General features: G+C 60.3%; 2 protein-coding genes across 2 annotated transcripts; one reads left to right on the top strand and one right to left on the bottom strand.

The window, feature by feature from the left end:
• Window positions 1-8,225: 8,225 nt before the first annotated feature.
• On the bottom strand, window positions 8,226-12,691 carry ARF5 (ARF GTPase 5). The gene is made up of 6 exons (XM_082065673.1): window positions 12,539-12,691; window positions 12,255-12,335; window positions 11,402-11,511; window positions 11,031-11,102; window positions 8,879-9,004; window positions 8,226-8,766 (listed from the first exon to the last, which is right to left on the bottom strand). Exons 1-6 carry the CDS (start codon window positions 12,603-12,605, stop codon window positions 8,680-8,682), a joined length of 543 nt encoding a protein of 180 aa, XP_081921799.1. The 5' UTR covers window positions 12,606-12,691; the 3' UTR covers window positions 8,226-8,679.
• A 262-nt stretch (window positions 12,692-12,953) lies between these two features.
• GCC1 (GRIP and coiled-coil domain containing 1) lies at window positions 12,954-22,144 on the top strand. The gene is made up of 3 exons (XM_082071360.1): window positions 12,954-12,969; window positions 13,914-14,972; window positions 17,741-22,144. The coding sequence occupies exons 2-3, from the start codon at window positions 13,926-13,928 to the stop codon at window positions 19,037-19,039; spliced, it is 2,346 nt and encodes a 781-aa protein (XP_081927486.1). The 5' UTR covers window positions 12,954-12,969; window positions 13,914-13,925; the 3' UTR covers window positions 19,040-22,144.
• Window positions 22,145-23,545: the final 1,401 nt, after the last annotated feature.

The following is a 23,545-nucleotide window of genomic DNA, read 5'->3' as shown; positions in this document are numbered from 1 at the left end:
ACCACCTCTCTGGGAGCCTGTGCTGTGGGAGAACACCTTGGGGATGAGCTTTGGCAATGTCACCCTCAGTCGCTCCCACCTTGGCGCAGGCCAGTACCCCTTACCCCAGCTCAGGCACTCTCTCCCTGCCCAGGTTTCCTCCATCAACCGGGTGCTGCGGATCCTGCACAGTGACCTGCGGCTGGTGACGGAGCAGAAACCTGAGAGGGACCCGCTGGCACAGGGTGAGCCTGGGGGTGGTGATGGGAGCCCCCGGTGTGGGGTGAGCCTGGAGGGTCACAGGCTGGGCAGGGGGCACCCCGAGGGGAGAGAGCTGCTGCGAGTGGGGAGAGAGCTCCCGGCACCTGCGTCCTGCCGGCTGCAAACACACTGTGTGCACACACATGTGCACGTGCACACGCATACGCACACAAACATGCACACGCACATGCATGCACATACCTGCAGACACACACACGCACGGCTCCTCTGCACACTCCTGCACTGATGCAAAAACCAAGGGGCTCCTCGACACCCCTTACCCTCCCCCAGCCCCACCCAGGGAGCCCCCAGGGCCAGGTCCCCCCCACCTTCTCCTTCTCTGTCCCCACAGCGTCCCCTCCCACCGCCCCCTCCGCCCCACACACCCCTGGCTGCCGCTCGCCTGCCGAAGGTGCCGCTGTCTCCCCGGGGACCCAGCACCCTCCTGAGGGCTCCGCGTCCGGCCAGCGGCTCCAGCCGAGCACCCAGCCCCGGAACAGGACAGTCTTCTCCAGCCAGCAGTCCCAGGCCTTGGAGCAAGGTGTGGATCCCATGGGACACCGTGATGTTCGGCATGCCAGCCCCAGGCTGCTGCAGGGTGCTGGGATCACAGGATCATGGAATCACAGGATGGTTTGGGCTTAAGTTATGGTTGGACTCCATGACCTTGAGGGTCTCTTCCAACTGGAATGACTCTATGATTCTATGGTTCAAAGCTCATCTAATCCAACCCACTGCCATGAGCATGGGCATCTTCAACGAGATCAGGTTGAAGAAGTTGAGGTTGAGGTTGAGGTTGAGGTTGAGGTTGAGGTTGAGGTTGAGGTTGAGGCTGAGGTTGAGTTTAAGGTTAAGGTTGAGTTTAAAATTGAGGTTGAGTTTAAAATTGAGGTTGAGGTTGAGTTTAAGATTGAGGTTAAGATTGAGGTTGAGGTTGAGTTTAAGATAAGTTGAGGTTGAGGTTGAGGTTGAGTTTAAGATAAGTTGAGGTTGAGGTTGAGGTTGAGGTTGAGGTTGAGGTTGAGGTTGAGGTTGAGGTTGAGGTTGAGGTTGAGGTTGGGTTGAGGAGGTTGAGATGTTCATAGAATCATAGAATCACAGAACAGTTTGTGTTGAAGGGACCTCCCCAGCCCCCCCAGTCCCCCTGCCATGAGCAGGGACATCTGCACCAGCTCAGGGTGCTCAGAGCCCGTCCAGCCTGGCCTGGGATGTCTCCAGGGATGGCTCATCCACCACCTCTCTGGCCAACCTGGGCCAGGCTCTCACCACCCTCAGGGCAACAATTCCTTCCTCATGTCTGGTATGGGATGGAGCAGGGCCATTCCCAGGGGACAGCATTGCCACTTCCCTGCCCCTTCAAAAGGCACGGCCATCGTTGCCATGTCCCAAAGCTCTCCAAATGGTGGGCACCGGAGTTGGGTAACAGGCCGGCTGCAGCTGTGCATGACAGTGCTGGGGGGTGGCCATGCCAGACAGGCTGATCTCACCCCAATCCCCTTTTGTAGAGTTTCAGAGGGGACAGTACCCAGACACCGTCACCCGGGAGAGACTGGCCGTGGCCACCCAGCTCCCTGACACAACCATCAGGGTAAGAGGGGACCCGCCGTGCTGCCGCTCACTGGCAGGGATATCTCCAAACCGTGTCACTGCGGCTGGTGGTGGCAAAGGAGGCAATGGGCTCAGACGCGCAGTGTGTGTGTGTCACATTCGGTAGCTCTGGGCAGATGTCCCTGTGCTGCTGCCAAACCTCCCCCAGGGTCCTGGCCACCCCACCTCAACCACAGCCCATCCCCGGCCATCTCGGTGCCTGGGCAGTGACAGCAACGCGTCCCCACCTCTGCCAGGGCAGGGCTGCCCACGCGTGTCACCCGTGCCATGGCAAGTCACACACACGTGTCCCCCATGCCCTGTGCTGGAGCCTGGCATGTCCCTGCAGCCTGCCGGGCTGGAGAACCCGCAGGATCAGCCCCCGTCCTCTGCCCATGCCAGCACCCGATGGGTGACAAGCCCGTGTCCTGGGGCAGAGCGGTGCCAGGGAGCTGCTGCCCGGGGTGCCGTGCCCAGGTGGGGGCCGGCAGCCTCAGCCCCCTCCCGCCTCCCCAGGTCTGGTTCTCCAACCGAAGGGCCAAATGGAGACGCGAGGCCAAGCAGAAGCTGGAGGCTGGAGGTACAGGTGACAACCCAGGGGTGGAGGGGATGGGACAAGGGGCCTGATGCGCGGGGAGGGGGCTGGGGTGCAGGGGCCACCCCAGGAGGGCACGTGGCTGAAATTCGTCACTGAGCACTGGGACAACTGGGTTTGCTTCCCAGCTCCAGAGCCCCCGATGGCAAAATGCAGCTGTCCGCTCACAAGGGCAGGGCTGGGGTCAGCGGGGTCCCCGAGCCCGCACGCTGCCCTCCCCGTGTGTCCCCACACAGGCTCCTGGTGCGACTGGCTCCTGCCCCCCGGGGCGGCCGTGGCCGCTTTCCGCCCCCCCTCCACGACAGCCGCTGGCTCTGCACAGGTAGGAGACGGCCAGGGGCCATTGGGGGTCCACCCCAGCACCCCAACAGGCTCCGGGCACCCTCTGGAGCCCCCGCTCCCATTGCCCGGCTGTTCTGGGCTCTGCCCTCTCCAGGGAGCCGTTTCTGGAGCCACCCCGGAGGGTGACACTTCCCAGGTCCCCCCAAGGGTGGCCGGGTCCCAAAGCATCCCCAGGGATGCCCTGTGACATCCCGGTCTCTGCTCCCCGCGCAGCAGCTCCCGGCCACCCCCACCGGCTCGCCGCAGCCCCTCCAAGGCCACGGCCACGGTCACGGCCACGGCCACGGTCACGGTCACGGTCACGGTCACGGTCACGGTCACGGCCTCGCCGGCTACCCCGGCCCCCCGGCCCCGCTGCACCTCTGCACCTCCGGTCCCTGCGCCTGGGACGACACTTGCTGCGGTACAAGGGTGGGGAGTGGGGCTGGAACCCCCCGGGCACGACCAGGGTTGGTGCTGGACGCCGTGGGTGCTGGAGGGTGCGAGGGGCCGGTTCCCCACCCTGCGTGTCCCCACGGGGTGGCTGCTGTGGGGTGGGTGTCCCCAGCCCCACGGCGGAGCGGGGCTGGGGGCTCGGGCAATGCTGAGCCCCGTTTCCACCCCGCAGGCCTGGCCGCCGGCAGCCCCTCTCCCTGGCAGCCCCCCCGCTTCGCCCTGCTGCCCCCCCGGGCTGCCCTGCACCCCGCTGCCCGCCTGCTGCCCGGACCCCCGCTGAGCCCCCCGCTGCCACCGCTCCACGCCCCCTCACCGGAGCCCCTCGCCCGCCTGCACGCCCCGGGGTACTCCTGGCTCTGAGGGTCCCCGGCGAGACTGGGGGTCCGACCGCCCCTCCAGCGCAGTGAGTCGCAGATGTCCTGCACCGGTGCGTGCCGGTGACGCTACTGTCACCTCATCGCCTGCCCCCTCCAAACCGGGACTCCCCATCACCCTCCCCTGGGTCCAGAGGGGCAGAGGGGGTGGGTGCTGGGGGGAACATCCCGCTGTGCCCCCCAGGTGGGGGTGATGCTGGCTCAAAGCCTCGCTGGCACACGGGGGATGAGCGTGTCCCTTCCCGGTTGGCCGGGGGGGTTATCCCGGTGCCAGCGGCTGCGGCACAGCCCTGCCAGCCCGCAACGCGCGGCCGGGACAGCCGCAAACTGCCCCCTCCCGAGGCAGGGAAGCTTCATGCCCGGCTTCACCCGGCCACCGGCCTCTTCCTCAGCTGCCTCGGGTGGCTTACGGGGACCAGGACCGCAACCACGTCCCTGGGGCTGTGGTTGGGGTCAGGCAGTGCGTGCCGAGCGCCTTGGGGACGCCCTTGTCACCCCAGTGCTGTGTCCCTGTCCCATCCCCGTCCCAGCGCCTGGGATGCTGCAGCGTCAGCCCCGCCCCAGTTCGCTGCTGCATCCCCCAGTTAGCATCTCTCCCTCCCACCCTCCTAGTTACAATAGCGTTAAATTACCCCGAGAAAAGTTAATTAGCGGCGTGTGAAGAGGCGTGTTCAACGCCCACACTCCCATCCACCGCGCCACTAGCGCTGGCATGCGGAGGGGACATCGGCGGAGGGGACATGGGCAGAGGGGACATCGGCGGGCAGGACTACGGCACATCCAGGACCAGCTCCAGCCACCCCGGGTCCCTCGCTGTCCCCCCCGACTCCAGACCCCGCAGAGCCGACGGGCCCCGCCCGCGCCGCCGATCCGGGCTCTAAATAAAGAGTTTTGGGTTTCTGCTTGTTGAGCAGTTGAGTTTAACGGCGGAGCCGGGTACAGGCGCCCAGCGCTGGCGCGGAGCATCGCTGCGGGCCGGACAAACGGCTTCATCCGAAGGAAAATCACTGTTCCCTTCAGCCAAAGGAAAGAGCCGGCGGGGGCTCAGCCCGAGGCGACGGCTGTCTCCGTTCGCAGCCCCAGAGGGACACTGCCCCGCCGTCACTGTCCCCATGGTCCCCATGGTCCCCACACTCCCTGGACTCCTCCAGATGGCGGAGCACCGGCTGGGCAGCCCCGGGGTCCCCTCTCCCCCCCGACAATGTCGGGATCCAGCAGAGTTTGTGTCTTTTTAAGCAAGAAAAAATAATTTCTGTAAGAGGAAAATGTCCTGTGGGCTTCTCGGAGTGAAAAACCATCCTGGGATCGTGGAGCCACGTTATTCCGATCATTCAGTCTTGCAGAAGCCTCAGGTCTGAGGATGCCACTGACGGCTTTTCTCACCTGCACCCACGACACAGTGACAGCCCCAGCCCCGCCGTGGCTGTCTGTCTGTCTGGCCGTGGCTGTCTGTCCTGGGCTGAGCCGCAGCAGGATCCCGGGCGGCTGCTCTCGGAGCGGGTGGGCTGAGACCTGCGAAACTCATGGCATGAATTACCAACCAGCTTGCAGGAGAAGCCTTTTGGGAACAGGGACACTTCCAATGTCCAAGCACACTCATCAGACAGAGGGGAGTAAGGATGTCGCAGGCCACCCCAAGCCCCCGGGCCACCCCTTGGCACCCTGGGGCTGCAGATCTACTCATGAGTCCCTCTGTCTGTGTCCCGCAGCCCTGTGGGGCTGAGCCCTGGGGACAGGGACAGGACGGTGGCACTGGTGGCAGAGCAGGACTGTGCACAGCAGACACCGCCATGCTCCGGCAATACCCAAATTCTGCAGGTGCTCCCTGCTGCGATCAGCATGGGGCTGTGAGACACCCACTCGAGTCCAGGACCTCCACATGCTCCACAGCAGCTCCCAAGGAGCCTTTCCCTTCCAGAAACATGGAGTCACTCAGCCAGATTTGGGTGTATTTATCAGCGGTTGCAGACCAGTTGCCACTCGCACCAGCACCTGGACCTTACGGCACCACTCAGCAAAAAAGCCGCGATTCTCACCCAGATGTTACAAAAATTTAAAATGCTGTGACTCTGTGCAATGTCCTGGGCACTGGTGAGTTCACACCGTGGATTCTGGGGCAGTTCTGGGTCCCTCACACCAAGAAAGGCCTTGAGGTGCTGGAGCGAGTGGAGAGAAGGGAGCGGAGCTGGTGAGGGGCTGGAGCACAATGTGATGGAGCGGCTGAGGGACCTGGGGGTTCAGCTGGAGAACAGGAGCTGAGGGGAGACCTTCTGATCTCTGAACTGCCTGAAAGGAGCTTGGAGCCAGGGGGGTCGGGCTCTGCTCCCCAGGAACAAGCGCCAGGAGCAGAGGAAACGGCCTCAAGTTGCGCCAGGGGAGGTTGAGGTTGGATCTGGGGAACAATTTCTTCCCCAAAGGGCTGTGGGGCATTGGAACAGGCTGCCCAGGGCAGGGCTGGAGTCACCATCCCTGGAGGGCTGGACAGACGGACAGGAGGTTCTCAGGACACGGGGCAGGGACAGGGATGGAGAATGGTTGGACTCTATGATCTGGAGAGTCTTCTCCAACCAAAATGATTCTGTGACTCTAAGTTTCGCACCCCCCCCTCCTGGAGAAGCGAGCGGGCAGCAAGCTCTCCTGCCTGCCCCCTGCCTGCTCCTCTGCCTCCGGGCTCCTGCAGCACTGACAGCTCTGAGCAGAGCTCAGTGTGGCCAAGGGGACGTGTCCTGGCCACATCACTGGAGGAGAGGGGACCCTGGCACAGCCGTCACCTGCCGGTGGCCGTGGAAAAGCCACCAGGCTGGCAGCAACCAGGGCAGAGTGAGCAGCAAAACCATCAGGGCTGCAAAACGCATCACGGCACGTGTGCTCCTGGGTTGTCGGTTGGGAGGTGGCATCAGTCGGTGCCAAAGAGACACCCCCCAGCTTTACCACTGGCGTTTTCAGGGCACTTTGAGGGTGACACCCAGGCCAGGCTGGAGGAACTGCTGCTAAATGGGGCATTAAATTATGAATACTTGAAGCGAGTGGCTGTGTTTTGTTCCCCAGCATTTTGGAGCAGGACGAGCAGAGTCTGCCCCACGGGGCCCCCCAGCAGGATGGGTGCTGGTGCTCTGAGCACCCCCCTGAGCCATTGCAAGGGCCAGCCAGGACATCCCCATGGGGACAGCCTGGGTGACAGCCAGGGCATCCCTGCAGGGACAGCCTGGGGGGACAAACAGTGTAACCCCACAGGGACAGCCTTGGGGACACAGCCAGTGTGACCCTGCAGGGACAGCTTTGGGGACACAGCCAGTGTGACCCCACAAGGACAGTCTGGGGACACAGTCAGTGTGACCCTGCATGGACAGCTCTGGGGACACAGTAAGTGTGACCCCACAGGGACAGCTTTGGGGGACACAGCCAGTGTGACCCCGCAGGGACAGCTTTGGGGACACAGCCAGTGTGACCCCACAGGGACAGCTTTGGGGACACAGTCAGTGTGACCCCGCAGGGACAGCTTTGGGGACACAGCCAGTGTGACCACACAGGGAGAGCTTTGGGGACACAGCCAGTGTGACCCCGCAGGGACAGCTTTGGGGACACAGCCAGTGTGACCCTGCAAGGACAGCTTTGGGGACACAGTAAGTGTGACCCCACAGGGAGAGCTTTGGGGACACAGCCAGTGTGACCCCACAGGGACAGCTTTGGGGACACAGTCAGTGTGACCCCGCATGGACAGTCTCGGAGGGACACAGCCAGTGTGACCCCGCATGGACAGCTCTGGGGACACAGTCAGTGTGACCCCACAGGGACAGCTTTGGGGACACAGTCAGTGTGACCCCGCAGGGACAGCCTTGGGGACACAGTCAGTGTGACCCCACAGGGACAGCTTTGGGAACACAGTCAGTGTGACCCCACAGGGACAGCTTTGGGGACACAGCCAGTGTGACCCTGCAGGGACAGCTTTGGGGACACAGCCAGTGTGACCCCGCAGGGACAGCTCTGGGGACACAGCCAGTGTGACCCTGCAGGGACAGCTTTGGGGACACAGCCAGTGTGACCCCGCAGGGACAGCTTTGGGGACACAGTCAGTGTGACCCTGCAAGGACAGCTTTGGGGACACAGCCAGTGTGACCCCGCAGGGCACACAGCTTGCCAATGCACCTCACCGGGAGACGCCCCGTTGCCCCAGCCACGCGTGACATTGCCACTGCCTGTCCCCACGATGCTCCGTCCCTGCTGCCTCCCCCCAGCACCTCTGGGCTTTCTGGAGGCAGCACCCAGCCCGGTCTGCTCCCCCTTCTCCCGGTGCCCGCAGCTCAGCCCTTCACTGCCCAGCACTTGGCTGTGCCCAGTGCCACTAATTAACAACCCAATTAGCGCTGCTGCAGCACGCAGCCTGAGCCGACCCCGCAGGGCTTTCCCCAGTGCGGCCCCAGCACCCACCCTGACAGCGCCCCAGGGTGGGGATCAACCAGCTCAGACGCCTCCTGGCACCCGGGGACGAGGACACGAGCTCACAAACGCACCTCGGCGCCTCTGCCCAGCGCCTGTGCTCGCGCACAGCTCACGGGGGTTTTATTCAGGTGCAAATCCCCGTGACGCTGGTGGAAGATGCAGGGTGGGGCGTGGGGGCTCTCGGTGGCACCCGCAGGCAGCAACGCCGGGCACAGGGTACAAAGTGGTGGCGTTTAATAACTCGATATACAACAGCACGTTACGCAGCTCCCGACCCCGAGAGAAAGAGAGCTATCGAGTCGATCGAAGGATAAAAAGGACGATCCTTCCCATCCCGCTGCCTCCCGGCCCCGCTCAGCCCCCGTCGCTGCTCCGGGCGAGGAGCAGGGACACTTGGGGACATGCCACCCCGGCAGGTCCCTGCAAGCTCTGGCAGACGGCACATGCAGGTGGGGAGGGCGGCCGGCACGCAGCGAAGGCAGGACGCTCAAAACGGAGCTGCTTGCAACGGAGCTGCTCGCAGAGTCCTTGAGCTCACGTCCTACCAGATAAACACACAGAGACGAGGCCACGCTGGGGAGAATGGAAAAAAACAACCCCCCCCCATAATAAACCAAAGAAAACGAAACAGCAGTTGGAAGAGATGTCCCCGCTCATCCGGCTCTGCTAGCGCTTGGAGAGCTCGTGCGACAGCCAGTCCAGCCCGTCGTACAGCCCCGTGCCCTGCGTCGCGCACGTCGCCTGCACGTACCACTGCCAAAGAGACGGAGGAAAAGGCATCGGGTCCTGCAGCCCCGTGCCCCCCAGGAGCGACCCCACGGGGACGGGGATGGGGACGGGGATGGGGACGTCCCCCGGCACTCACGGTGCGGCTGCGCAGCGCCTGCAGCCCCAGCTTGTCGGTCAGCTCGCTCACCGCCATGGCGTTGGGCATGTCCTGCTTGTTGGCGAACACCAGCAGGACGGCGTCGCGCAGCTCGTCCTCCTGCAGCTGCCGAGAGAGCGGGGACGGGAGCTTCAATACTGCGGAGCAGCAGGTTGCAGTTCGCAAGACACTTTTTCCTTAGCCCTCACATTCGGATTAAAAAAACACCCAACAACTTGAAAATATAAACTAGATATTAAAAGGGCGAACAGAAACAACCCAAAAGCTTAACCTTTACAAAAGAATGACTTTTTAAGACAATCTCGGGGCTTGTTGCAACAGGACAAGGGGTGATGGTTTGAAACTAAAGGAGGGAGATCCAGGAAGGATTGTTGGAGGAAGAATTTATTGGCCCTGAGGGTGGTGAGAGCCTGGCCCAGGTTCCCAGAGAGGGGGTGGCTGAACCATCCCTGAGACATCCCAGGCCAGGCTGGACGGGGTCTGAGCACCCTGAGCTGGTGCAGATGTCCCTGCCCATGGCAGGGGGACTGGGGGGCTGGGATGGTCCCTTCAACACAAACCATCTGTGAGTCTATATTTTTAATGTTCTGCTCATCGTTGGGCATTTTGAAGCTCTGTTGTTTTTTTCCCACAGTTATGCACATACTTGTCATGGTTTCCTTAAGTTGGTTGGATTTAAACAAATACTATTACTACTATACTCCCCTGAATAATACAACATAGATCTGTGCAAAAGTTGCATGTGTTCCATATCATAAGATCTCCAGAATTCCTTTATGTTGGAGATAGGTGTGTATAAGCACACAAACACACATTGTATGGACACACACGACTGCAAAGAGCAGTTCTGCTGCCCTCCGGTATCTCGGCTGCTCTGCCGTCCCCATCGCTGCCCTGACATCCCCAACACTGCCCTGCCAGCCCCATCGCTGCCCTGCCAGCCCCATCGCTGCCCTGCCGTCCCCATCGCTGCACTGCCGTCCCCATCACTGCCCTGCCGTCCCCATCGCTGCCCTGCCAGCCCCATCGCTGCCCTGCCAGCCCCATCGCTGCCCTGCCGTCCCCATCGCTGCCCTGCCAGCCCCATCGCTGCCCTGCCAGCCCCATCGCTGCCCTGCCAGCCCCATCGCTGCCCTGCCGTCCCCATCGCTGCCCTGCCAGCCCCATCACTGCCCTGCCGTCCCCATCGCTGCCCTGCCGTCCCCATCGCTGCCCTGCCAGCCCCATCACTGCCCTGCCGTCCCCATCGCTGCCCTGCCGTCCCCATCGCTGCCCTGCCGTCCCCATCACTCCCCTGCCAGCCCCATCACTGCCCTGCCGTCCCCATCCTGCTCTGCCAGCCCCATCGCTGCCCTGCCGTCCCCATCACTGCCCTGACATCCCCATCACTGCCCTGCCGTCCCCATCGCTGCCCTGCCAGCCCCATCGCTGCCCTGCCAGCCCCATCGCTGCCCTGCCAGCCCCATCGCTGCCCTGCCGTCCCCATCGCTGCCCTGCCAGCCCCATCGCTGCCCTGCCAGCCCCATCGCTGCCCTGCCGTCCCCATCGCTGCCCTGCCAGCCCCATCGCTGCCCTGCCAGCCCCATCGCTGCCCTGCCGTCCCCATCGCTGCCCAGAGGTCCTGGTGGCACCGGGATGTGCTTCACAGAGGGGATACATTGGAGAGAGGGGCACCAGGGACACGGGGACCGCCATGGGGACAGCACAAGAGAGCGGGCAGCATGCTCTCCAAACAACAACTAGCAGGCAGTGGGCACCTGCCCGTGCCTTGTCCCCGCTCAGTGCCACATCGCTCCCCAGGGATGCTCTGCCCCCCCAGGCAGCCACAAAAGGAGCAAACACCCCCCACCTCACAGGCTGGCTTTTGGACATCATTTCTGGACACTCTGCATGTGCCCTGGGCGCTTGGCTAGCAAAGCCCTGACTAAGTAAAACCTAAACCCGCATTTTCTCAGCCATTTCTTTGACCCCTTGCAATCGCTCCTGGTCCCTGCGGGTCCAGCCTCTCCTGCCAGTGGATTACTCTCGGCTCCCCAAGCCCGTACCCAGATGGATGCCCCTGGCTCCACGTTGCAGGCAGAGGGCTGGGGGACACCCCCCTCCCCACCAGACCCACCACCCCAGCACCCACCATCTTCTGCAGCTCCTCGGCAGACTCCTGCACCCGCTCGCGGTCGTTGCTGTCCACCACGAAGATGAGACCCTGCGGGAGAACCGGGCAGCTTGCGTGGAGGAGAGGGGGACATCCAGGCGGGCTGCAGGTACCCCCAAACCAAAGGGGGGAGCGGCCCAAATGCCCCCCAAGCGCCCCCATGCACCCTCCACAGAGCCAGAGCAAACAGCCACATGGCATCCCAATGGGTGCACCCCGGAGACCAGGACACGCTCCCTGCTGTCACCCACAGCCCCGTTCAGGCCACAAGCCCTGGGGACCTCCAGACACTGCTGCAGCTGGGGGGTCACCCTGCCCTGCCCACGCCCCCCCGGCCGTGTGCCCCATACCTGCGTGTTTTGGAAGTAGTGTCTCCAGAGAGGCCGGATTTTGTCCTGGCCGCCCACGTCCCAGACGGTGAAGCAGATGTTCTTGTACTCCACTGTCTCCACGTTGAACCCTGCGGGGAGGCAGGAATCACAGAATCATGTTGGTTGGAAAAGACCCTTGAGATCATGGAGTTCAACCATAACCCAGCCCTGTCCCTGCCCCATGTCCTGAGAACCTCATGTCCGTCTGTCCAGCCCTCCAGGGATGGTGACTCCAGCACTGCCCTGGGCAGCCTGTTCCAATGCCCCACAGCCCTTTGGGGAAGAAATTGTTCCCAAGACGCAATCTAAATCTAATTCTACACCACGGGTGACCAGCCTCCCTGACCCAGTGGCTCAGCCCATTCACAGCCCACCCCCAGCTACGGGAGATGGTGCTGAGCACCCTCTGCAGTTTTGCACCCAGGACCCGGCAGGACACGGGGCAGCACACGGGGGTTCGCACCCGCCGTGCCACGCGGGTCGATGCCGCTGCTCTGTGCTGACAGCCATGCCGGGGACAGCAGCCAGACAGGCACAGCATCACGGGAGGGTGACAGCTGGGGGGACGGGGTACCAGGGTGTCACGGGGCACATCTCACCCCACACAGCCCCCAGCTGATTGGGGAGCATCAGGGCTTGGCTCAGGGGGACCCACAGGAAAGCAGTACCTGGGTGGGTGGCACGGCCTGCAGGATGTGACAGGGGGACCTCGCCTGGTGCCAGCTGTCACAGGCAGGGCGGGGGACCCTGCCCGGTACCCAATGCCAAACTGGGGGACCCTGCCTGGTACCTGGTACCTGGTGGGGGCCCTGCCCGATCTCAAGGCACTCACCAATGGTGGGGATGGTGGTGACAATCTCACCCAGCTTCAGCTTGTAGAGGATGGTGGTCTTGCCAGCAGCATCCAGCCCCACTGCAACGATGAGATGGTGTCACCGGCGCCGGTACCGGTACGTGGCCCGGCCCCGTCCCCATCCCCATCCCCATCCCCATCCCCATCCCCATCCCCATCCCCATCCCCATCCCCATCCCCATCCCCATCCCCATCCCCATCCCCATCCCCATCCCCATCCTCATCCCCATCCCCCAGCCCTGCTCCGCCGCCCCCGCGCTCACCCATCAGGATCCGCATCTGCTTCTTGCCGAAGATGCGGGAGAAGATGGCGGAGACCGTGAGGCCCATGACGGCGGCGGAGGGTCGGGACAAGACGGGACGGGACGGGACGGGACGGCCCCGCTGCCACCCGCTGCCTCCGCGCTCCGCAGGCCCCGCCCCCGCGCACCGGGCCCCGCCCCCGCGGCTGCCAGACCCCGCCCCCTCCCGCCCCCGCGGCTGCCAGGCCCCGCCCCCCGGGGCGCTGCGCGGAGCGGGGATCCCGCATCGCCCCGCCCTCTTGCGGAGCCCCGCCCTCTCTGTGCCGCCTGCCCCCGCCCCGTTGACCGCTCCGCTGCCGCCCCGTCCGTGCCCCGCGGAGGCGCATGCGCAGTGCGCGTCGGCAGCGGGCGGAAGTGGCGCTGTGCGCATGCGCACCGGACGCCGGCCGGAGGTAAGGCCCGGGGTGAAGGGGCGGTTGCCATGGAGACCCCTTCGGGATCCCCCGCCCCGGCCCCGCTGCCCCACCGGCCCCTCCGCCACCGCCCCGCGGCCTGCGCCGCCCCGCCGGTCCTTCCGCCGCCTCCACTGCCCCCGCCCTGCAGCCTCTTCGGCCCCCCCTGCCCCACAGGGCCCCACAAGCCCCCTGCGCCGCCGCCTTCCCCGCCCCACCGGCCTCTCCACCGCTGCCCAAAAGCCCTTGCTGCCCCGCAGGCCCCGCTCCACGGCTTCCCCAGCCCCATGGGCCCTCCCTGCCCCACTGGCTTCTCCACCGCTGCCCAAGAGCCTCCTCTGCCCCCACGGGACCCCGCTGCGCCCCCCGCCCCATGGCCGCCCCTCCACCCCGCTCCCCCACAGCTTGTCACCCCCGCCCCACCGTGTCCCCGTCCCACCCACCCACCCTCCCCTCCCGTGACTGCCCCGGCCTCCGACACCCCCTCCCTGTGTGGGGGTCCTCTGCAGCAGAGCAACCCCCCCCCGCCATGGTCTTGTGCTGTGGGCCCCCCACCCAGAGCTGGGCCCCCCACCCGGAGCCGCCAGCACTGGAGTGACCTTCAGAGGCGGCTGCGCTGCCAAGGGACAGCCCGAGTGACCGTTCCTCCTGAACGGTAAAAACTGAGTCATTTATAGATGTAGCCCCCCCAGACCGACCCGACAGGGAGCGCTTGCAGGGCAGATATCGCCCCATGCAAGGCGTTAAAGCTTTTTCTGTGTTTGAGAAGCTTGAGGGATCACTGGGGTGTGCGGGTGCTTTGCTGGGCAAAGTGCGTGGTGAGGGACACCTTGTGGTGTCCTGGGGGGTCAGGATGTTGCTCCTGCTTAACTGCATCCTCCTGCTGATCACAAATGTGTCTTTGCTGCTCCTTTAGCCTTTGTGCTGTTTTGTTCTCTTTTCAGATCGCATGAATCATGGAGAAGTTTGGCATGAACTTTGGAGGCGGGCCGAGTAAAAAAGATCTTCTAGAGACGATTGAATCGCAGAAGAAGCAGCTTCTTCAGTACCAGATGAGGCTGAAGGATGTCGTCAGAGCCTACAAGAGCCTCCTCAAGGAGAAGGAAGCCTTGGAAGCCAGTTTGAAGGTGTTGTCCGTGTCTCACGAGGCAGATATCGGCTTGAGCGGCGCTCAGCCTGTGTCCGGGACCAGCTCCGGCTCTTCCTTTGCCGATTCTGCTGACGACCAGAGCTCGGTTCACAGCGAGGACAGCGCGGGGACGGCCACCAGCGCGGACACCGCTGCCAGTCTGGCCAGTACGAAGGGTGAACCGGGGCCTGAGGATGACAAACCTGCGGCTGCCGGTTCCTCTCTTAAATCAGAAGAGACAAGCGGCTCGGAGAGCGGCGTCAGCACGAGCAGCGGGGACATGCCGCCTGCTGCCGGTGAGGCTGATAGAAGAGTGTTCCAGCTGAAGACCCAGCTGGCCACCCTGACCAGCGCCCTGGCCACGGTCACGCAGGAGAAGTCCCGCATGGAAGCCTCCTACCAAGCTGACAAGAAGAAGATGAAGCAGGACCTGGACGACACCATCAAAAAAGCAGAAAACGAGACCGAGAAGTTGGAGACGGAGCTGAAGTCCATCCAGGAACAACTGGCCGAGACCAAAGCCCGTCTGATCACACAGCAGCACGACCGAGCCCAGGAGCAGGGCGACCATGCCGTGATGCTGCGTGAGCTCCAGAAGCTGCTGCAGAACGAGAGGACGTTGCGCCAGGACACGGAGCTGAAGCTGGAGGAGACCCGGGAGGCCTTGGCCGGGAGGGCGTCCGTGGCCGATCGCGCTGAGGGCTACGAGCTGCAGATCAGGCAGCTGAGCCAGGAGGTGGAGGACCTGAAGAGAGAGCTGCAAGCTGTTCAGGAGCAGAACGAGAAGCCAGACCCGCGGATACAGGGTCTGCAGGAGGAGATGAGCAGCCTGAAGAACCACTTCCAAGCACAGCTGCTGCAGGAGATGAGGAAGGTAAATAATTGCCCCGCTGGCCCCCGGGATGGATCGGGAGTGGTTGGAGCAGGGTTTGAGGTGGGAGGAGTGCAGATTGTGATACTGTTGTCCCAAAACCAGGGTTCTGTTCAAAACCAGGGGAGAAGGAGGGGCAGGCACCAAACTCTTCTCTTCAGCGACCAACGTCGCAACCCTGGGGAATGGCAGGAGATGTGCTGGGGAGGGTCAGTGGGACATGGGGAAAAGGTTCTTCCCCAGAGGTGCTGGACACTGAACAGGCTCCCAGGGAGGGGTCACGGCCCAACCTGACAGTGTTCAAGAAGAGACCGGACACCGTCCCCAGACACACGGGGTGACCTGTGGGGTGTCCTGTGCAGGGACAGGAGCTGGACTCTGATCCCTGCGGGTCCTTTCAGCTCAGGACATTCTGTGGTTCTTTACTCAGTCTGCATGCAAATGAGCCAAATTAGCGCAGAGACGAGATACTTGTTTACAGAGCTGTGCAAATCTGGATGCTGGAGTAAAGCCAGCACGCCAGCAAGAAAAGTAAAAGGCATTCTATATAAAATCTTATCACTACGTTCACACCCTAAAGAGCCAATTCTTACACATTTGCATATTCCATTACATAATCCTTTTAGCATATAATGAGCAACGTTCAGCTAAAGGACACTTTACCCAACAGTCTTGAGTTCTGTGTTAAAGCAAGACTCAAGTAATTGTGGGGCTTCAAAATGTCTAAAGCTGCAAGGGCAACAGTGTCTGTAGTTTGTGATTTGGTGTTTTGCAAGTCACTCTTTGTTATATGAGCAGACTGACCTAAAACTGAAAGGATTTAAACCCTATTTCCCCCAAAATAAGACCTACCCCAAAAATAAGCCCGTTAACCCAGCCCTGTCCCTGCTCCATGTCCTGAGAACCTCATGTCCGTCTGTCCAGCCCTCCAGGGATGGTGACTCCAGCACTGCCCTGGGCAGCCTGTTCCAATGCCCCACAGCCCTTTGGGGAAGAAATTGTTCCTAATATCTAATCTGAACCTTTCCTGGTGCAACTTGAGGCCATTAAGTGTGTCAGTGCCGTACAAGGTGCAATTACAGGAGCTCATAGAAAGGAAATCTCTTCTAACCAACCTTCTCCAGGGAAGCTCAGAGTGCACTAGAGAAAGAAGAAGATAAATAGAGGAGAAAAGCTCTAATGCGTGTGTGCAGGGGGAGCGAAGCGCTGGAAAGGGCTGTGGTGGAAAGGAGGACCCTGCGCAGCTCTGCGGGTCGTGCTCGGGGGTCAGCACCAGTAACGGAATTGGCACCTGGAGCCCCCCAGCCTGTGATCCTCTCACCTCCGTGCGCTCCAAAACAAGTTTCCTTCTCTCTAATCTGAATCATCAGGCTGGTTTAGTGTGATTTGCGTCTTTTGTGGGAATTGTTCTGTTAGAGAAGTGCCTTTTCCGTAGGTTTCCTATAGCAAAGACTCAGGCGTGGATTGCAGGAATTGTTCTAAAGTCATTGGTTTATTTGCAAGGTGCAGCGCAGAGCAGCTCGAGCTGGTGCCTCCTGGAGAGGGACCCTCTGCAGAAAAGCCCTTGGCCAGTTCCCCCCAGTCCCAGCCCCACACTGTGCGTCACTCCGGGCCAGCTGCAAAATGACAGTTTGGGGTCTCCCCGTTCTTCATTAGTCTCTTCATTTCATCAGGTAGGCTGACAGTTACAATTCTGACCTCCAGCTGCTACTTTGCACCTGCAGCTGGAGAATATAAGTTGTTGGTAAGAGCCAAAACAGCCGCGTTCCGTCCCGTTGCTCATCTCTGGGGACGCAGCTCCCTCACCTTCCAGATTCAAGACTCTGAGGCTTTTTTTTCCTTAACAAAGCAGAAAGTTCAAAGGTTCCCAACCTGCAGAAGTTGAACAAATTCTCAGCAAATTCTATATAAGCAGTTTCTAGCCAAGTTCTCCAACAAGCAGTGTACCCAATAATTCAATGAGCTCAGGCAGCCTGTTCTCTGTTAAGCATCTCTGCTGTTACAACACATGAAGCGGAGTTCATGGAGCTTTCCTATCCTGCTCTGACAGGTGATGCAGACCTGACTCGGGTGGTTTAGTTCACGATGGTGATTGTCAGGTTTCAGTTCTCAATATATGTTTTTTTTAGCCCTCACATTTGGATTAAAAAAGAAAAACAAAAGCAAAACCAACCTGCAAATATAAACTAGGTATGACAAGAGTAAACAGAAACAACCCGAAAGATTATTCTTTACAAAATAGTGACTTTTTAAGACAATCTCAGGGCCTGTTGCAACAGGACAAGGGCTGATGGTTTGAAAGTGAAGGAGGGGGATTCAGGCTTGGACATGAGGGAGACATTGTTGCCCCTGAGGCTGGTGAGACCCCTGCCATTGTCCAGAGTTATTAGTAGTTATTAGTCAGTTGGTTCTCAATAGCCGTAGAAACTCTGAACACCAGCTGTTTGCTGTAGCTACTCAGAAACCACTGAATTCTATTAAAATCAGTGCAACAAGGCGTAGCATTTAGGTAGATTGCTGTTAGAAGGATGAAGGCTCTAGAGCACACACACGTTTTGAAGAAACCCTGTGGCAGATTGTGAGTTTGGTGATTCCTGCAGCGCCGCAGGTAACGCCGGGAGCAGCAGGTAACGCCGGGAGCAGCAGCAAAAACCCTTTTGGGGGTGGTGGCTGATTTGGGGGACGGGCTGGCCCTGCCTTGCCTGGAGTTGGGCAGAGTGGAGCAAAGCCCTAGAGCACTGGTCTAACCCTGTCCGTGTGTCTGTCCGCAGACGGCGCAGGCAGAGGAGCAGCTCCGCCAGCATGCCCAGAACGAGGAGCGGCGCGTGGCTGACCTGGAGGGACAGGTGTCCCAGGTGTCCGAGCTCCTGGGCACCTACGAGAAAGCCAAGCAGAAGGACCAGGCGGTGATTCAGAAGCTCAAGGAGCGCATCGTCCAGCTGGACCTGGAGAACAAAACCCTGGCCATTGCCGCCTCCAGCCGAGCCCCCGCCGATGTTCACCTCGAAGAAACCAACCTCGACGTGAATGTTCTAAGGGATAAAATGGAGAAGCTGAAGAAGCTCTTGCAGGCGGCCGCTAAGAAGAGTCAGCCGGCTCTGGACATCGAGAAGCTGTGCGAGCTGGAGCTGCCCAAGGGCAGTGAGACCGGGGACGGCGAGAAGGCCACGGCTTTGTACTACCAGCAGGAGCTGAAGCAGCTGAAGGAGGAGTTTGAGCGGTACAAGATGAGGGCGCAAGTGGTTCTCAAGAACAAGTCGGCCAAAGATGGCAACGTGGCCAAAGAACTGGAGGAAGCGCAGGAGCAGCTGGCGGACCTGAAGGAGAAATACGTCGCGCTGCAGCTGGCCGCCGAGGACACGGAGAAGCGGCACCAGCAGGACATGGAAGCCAAGAGCAAAGAGCTGTCCCGGCTGCAGCAGATTCACAAGCAGGAATTAGAGCGGTGCCAGCTGGAGTACAGGGAGCGGGCGCTGAAGCTGGAGGAGGAGATGCACAAACAGCGGGACCGAGCTCTGGCCGTGCTGGCGGAGAAGGACCAAGAGCTGGAGCAGCTGAGATCCCTCACGCTGCCCTACGGGCTCCAAGGATCCAAAAACTACCTGGCGTCGGGGACCACGAGCAGCGACTCGCCAGGGAGCGATTCCTCAGAGATCCTCCCCCAGGCCCTTCAGCTCTCGGCCAGCAGCGAGCCCACCTTCTTCTTGTACGCAGAGCAGCTGGCTCGCAAAGAAGTGGAGATCGGGGCGCTGAGGAAACAGAAGCACAAGCTGGAAATGCAGGTTCATCAGCTCCAGGAGAAAATCTTGGTTGAGGAGGAGAAGCACCGGGACGAGGTTTCCACACTTCACAGCGAAATTGAGAAGAACTTCAGAGATAAGAGCAGGGAGGGGGCCAACCTGGAATACCTCAAAAACATCGTGTTCCGGTTTCTGACGCTGCCGGACTCCCTGGGGCGCCAGCAGACCCTGACTGCCATACTGACTATCCTGCATTTCAGCCCGGAGGAGAAGCAGGCCGTCGCCAAACAGTCGGCCTCCGGCAGCTGGTGGCTTTCTGGGAAGAGATGAGATGCTGCGTTTTATTCCCGGCTGCTTTTCCGGAGTCACACGTTTCTGGTTATTAACACAACCACTTTACTTGTGGTGGAACCTCTTTACAACCGTGTGATGGAGCAGGGACCTTCCAGCAACAAATTGGGCTTAAACTACTGCTCTTGGTACTAACTGAAAGTGGGATTGTGCCAACTGTTCCGGTGGGATCACAGCGGGAGCTGGTGTGAGAATTTGCTCCCAGTTTGAACTTGATTAAAGAAAAAAACCTGAAGATCCTGGTGCTTTTTTAAACACCATTTTTAAGGAGTCATGTCACACGTAGGGTGAAACTCGCTTCTGTCTTCAAACAGCAGGCAGGCTTGTGACTGCAGGAACGATGAGCCTTGACCACCAGCATCGCCAAAACGCCAAAAATCTGGAGCATTTTCTCAAAAGGTTTTGTTTGTATTTTTAACCTAGAGCCAAATTTCCAGCAGTGGATGCGGTAGCTCCCGGTGGCGCCGGGGCCGGTCCCATGGCACCACGTGTATTGGTGCGTTACCAGTGCTGAGCAGGGTTCTCTCTGCGCTTATCGGGGTTTCCCAGGAAGGAGGAAAGATGTCGTGAGTATTTCTTCCCCACTAGTGCCAAACCAGCAGGCGCTGGGCAGCAGTTGGAGCGGATACCGGAGCTTTCTGACCCCGTTTGAGAGCCAGAAAGCAGGCGGAGGAGAGGCTGCGGTAGGGATGCTGACCCTTCAGCAGTTGTTTTCGAGGCATTTGGGAGTTGTGGTGAAGTTCTGGACGTTCGCAGTGTGGGTTTTAGAAACAGGACGTTGTTCCTGCTGGGACAGAGGAGGCAAGAGGAGCCTGACGTTCCTCTTGGTGTTTGCGGTGAGCGCCGGGTGATGCTGAGCGCCCGGCCGGCTGCTGCGCGGACCTCCAGGTTTTGCCTCATTCCTTGCAAACTGGTGAAGGCAGCGGGAGAAAAGCCAAACCGTCTGAAACAGCCCTGCTTTGGTTGCGGTTCCTCCCGCCCGCGTTCCTGCGCGTTGCCGGAGCCCAACGCCGCAGCTTGGCAGGGAGGCGGCTGGAATGAGGCGTTCGAGTGGTTACAAGACTAAAACCAGAGCGTGTGTTTTGAATATTACTGGAGCGTGTGGGAAGGGTCCTCGGGCAGCTGTGAGCGGGGGACGCAACGCTGGCACGGGAAAACTGTCCCCTCCTCCGCGGCAGGAACCCAACTTTCCTTTTGGTCTTTGTGCCTTGGCTGGAGATGGGGAACGCACTGTATCACCCTCAGAGCCTGTGTTTTTGCCGATCGAGCCTGTAACTTGTTGCCTTCCCTTTGCTTTCCATCTCCCTCCTGCCCCGCTGATGGTTGAGACAAGGGACACAGGGTCCCTGGGGTTCTCCCGTCCAGCCCCTGGGTGCTGGGGCCACTCGAGGACACCCAGCCCAGAGCCAGGGGTGCAGCATCTCTCCCAGCGCCTGGGACAGGACCTGGCTCTGCAGGGTCACGTGTGAGGAAAGCGGCAGGTGGCCCCAGAGGGCTCGGTGGCCAGGTCCTGGCTGGTCCCTGTGGCCAGGGGGACAATGTTGGAGCTCAGGGCAGCTCGCACGCGGACTTGGGGTTCTGTGTGGCCAGTGGAGTGGGTTTCTGTGTCCAAAACATGCTCTGGTGCAGCAAAACAGCTCCCAAGGTCCAGGCAGGCGCCGACGCTCTCTGTGACAAAGGCTGCGCAAGGTCAGCAGGAAAATAAAACTCATTTCCCAGCTATTGTGTGTCCTGTGAGCATCGAGCTCTCCAAAACGGGCAGGAGCGTCCCTGCGTCTCTGCGGAGCTGTGCGGGCCGGGGCTCCTGGAACAGCGCCCATCGGGAAGCGTCAGTGCTGGGATTTACGTGGTCACTGCTCTCCCAAAACCAGACGGGGACGTTTTGCTTCCAGAGATGTCGGGCGCTCGCCTGCAGCGCTGGAACCGGCTGCTCCCGCCCGAGCTGCTGCCGAAGCCTCTAGAGCTTTCTCAGCTGCGTAGGCAAAATCTCACTTGAGTTTTGGTTTTGTGCGCCTGCTTTGTTTTTAATTAAAGGTTGGCTTAGTAAAGCACAACGTCCCAGGCAATTCGTGTGCCCGGGGCGCACGGAGAGCTGGAGCGGCTGAGCAGGATGGAGCCCTTTCCCTCCCTGTGCTGTGCCACCCGTCCTTGTCCTGCCCGGGGCCGAGTTCCTGGACTCTGCCCCACCAATCCCGCCTCGCTGGCGGCGAGGGCAGCGCTCCCGCTACCGCGACCCTCGGTGCCAATTTCTCCTCAGCAAATCCTCAGGGAAAACGTGCCCGTGTGTGTGCTGGAGGTCCCGGGAGGGGTGACAAAGCCAAGCGGTCACCCGCTCCATCCATCACCTGAACGTTGTCTCTGTGCAGAGACCGGGCTGAGAGCATCTGCGGGACCCCCGTGCGGCTCTGATGGAGGTGACTGGCTGGAAATGGGAGAGTTTGTTCCAGGAAGAGCTTGGTCTCGTGCTCCTCGGCTTTGAGATGCTTCTCAACCATATGAGTGTTGGCTCAGCCGAGAGATCCGTGCAGAAGAGCCCGGCCCGGAGCCCCCGTTTGGAAAGAGCGAGTCGAGCGGTGCCTCTGAAACCCCAGGGATTGCTCCAGGCTCCTACAAGGGCTGAGGATGATGAGGGTTCCTCCAGCTTCGGCCTCGCTGCCCACGCTGAGCGGGGATCCCCGTGTCCTCCTGGAGGAGCCGCTGCCTGGAGGCCGCGCTGCCCCAGCGAATACCCCGTGTGGGGGGGTCCGTGGTGTTGTAGGCACAGCAGGACGGACTCTGCTGTCCCGGGAACGCTGTGACGCGGCTTTTCCCCCCCGCAGCGCTGGGGTCTCCTGCAGAAGTTTCCAGCCAAGCCGGAGAGAGCGCAGGAACAAACCAGGGCCCACGCAGAGCTGCTGTAACCACGTGCGGCTCTCCCCGCGCGGCTCTCCCCGCGCGATTCCTGTCCCCACAGCCCCTCTCCTGCTCCTCACCACGTCCCTCCCTCTTTCTTCATGCAGCCAATACCCTCCTAAATAAAACTACAAGAAAAACTGTTTGAAGCAAAACAGCTCCGTGAGCGGTGGCTGAAGGAGCGAGCGCATGGGCTGGCACAACGGCAGAGCTGTGGTTGGCAGCGCCGTGGTTGGCAGCGCCTCGCCCGCGGTGCCGGAGCCAGCGGAGCCGCTGTGGGGTGCTCGCGCGTGGTTCTGTCAGCACCGCGCTTGGAAGGGTGTAAAAACCTTCAAAACCATTTTTCAGCTTGTGCATTTGACCCGTTGTTGCTGTTGGATCACAGGAAAGCGGAGCATCTCTGGAGGGGGATGTGCAGCACCCTGGGAGGTAGGAAACGCCATGGGGGGGCATGAAAAACCCTAGAAGGGTATGAAGCACCCCAGGGGGGGATTGAACCCCCCCAGGGGTACAAAACAGCCCACTCTGCCCTGGGGACAGTGTTGGGTGACAGCTTGTGATGGCCAGAGCTGCTGGGTTCAAGCATAAAGAAAAGAGCGGAGAGAAGGTTGGATCTCCAGGTTTTTGGTGATCCCTGTCTGCACGCTTGGATGAAACACATTTTCTGGCAGGGGGGTGGTTGCTTGGACCTGGGGGGTTTTGGCTGGGCCTGGACAGTTCTGGGTGTTGCTTGGCCTGGGTGGATGTTTGCTGCTTATCAGAAACCCCTGATTTCCAAATTGTCCAACAATAGACAGTTCTCTTGGTTTCCTGTGTGAGCGTGGGGAATGCAGATGCTTCATTTCTGCACCTTCACTCCTGTTTCTGGGGCTGCGAGTGGATGTGGAGAGTCTGGCAATGGGAACGGGGGGAGGCAGCACCGCGGCCGGGGGGGTCTCATGCTGTGGGGGGGGTCTGCGCCCCTTCCCTGCGCAGCGCTGTGTCCTCAGACCCCCGCAGCAGCCCTGTCTGTCGGTTCTCCCCTCTCCAGCAGAATAGGAATGGAATGGAATGGAATGGAAATGGAATGGAATGGAATGGAATGGAATGGAATGGAATGGAATGGAATGGAATGGAATGGAATAGAATAGAATAGAATAGAATAGAATAGAATAGAATAGAATAGAATAGAATAGAATAGAATAGAATAGAATAGAATAGAATAGAATAGAATAGAATAGAATAGAATAGGGATAGGAATAGAATAGGGATAGGAATAGAATAGGGATAGGAATAGAATAGGGATAGGATAGGATAGGAATAGAATTGGAATAGGATAGAATTGGAATAGGATAGAATAGAATAGGATAGAATAGAATAGGATGAATAGAATAGGATGAATAGAATAGAATAGAATAGAATAGAATAGAATAGAATAGAATAGAATAGAATAGAATAGAATCATTTTGGTTAAAGAGACCCTTAACATCATCGAATCCAAACATAACCTAAATCTAGCACTAACCCATGTCCCTAAAAGCCTAGTCTATGTGTCTTTTAAACACCTCCAGGTGCTTTTGCAGCCAGTGAGGCCACATTGTGGCCACGTCCTGC

Source organism: Streptopelia decaocto (assembly GCF_964273445.1).
Source record: "Streptopelia decaocto genome assembly, chromosome: 1".
Lineage (NCBI taxonomy): Eukaryota > Metazoa > Chordata > Aves > Columbiformes > Columbidae > Streptopelia > Streptopelia decaocto.
Note: the sequence above shows the minus strand (reverse complement) of the source record. Positions and strands in the feature narration are given on the sequence as shown.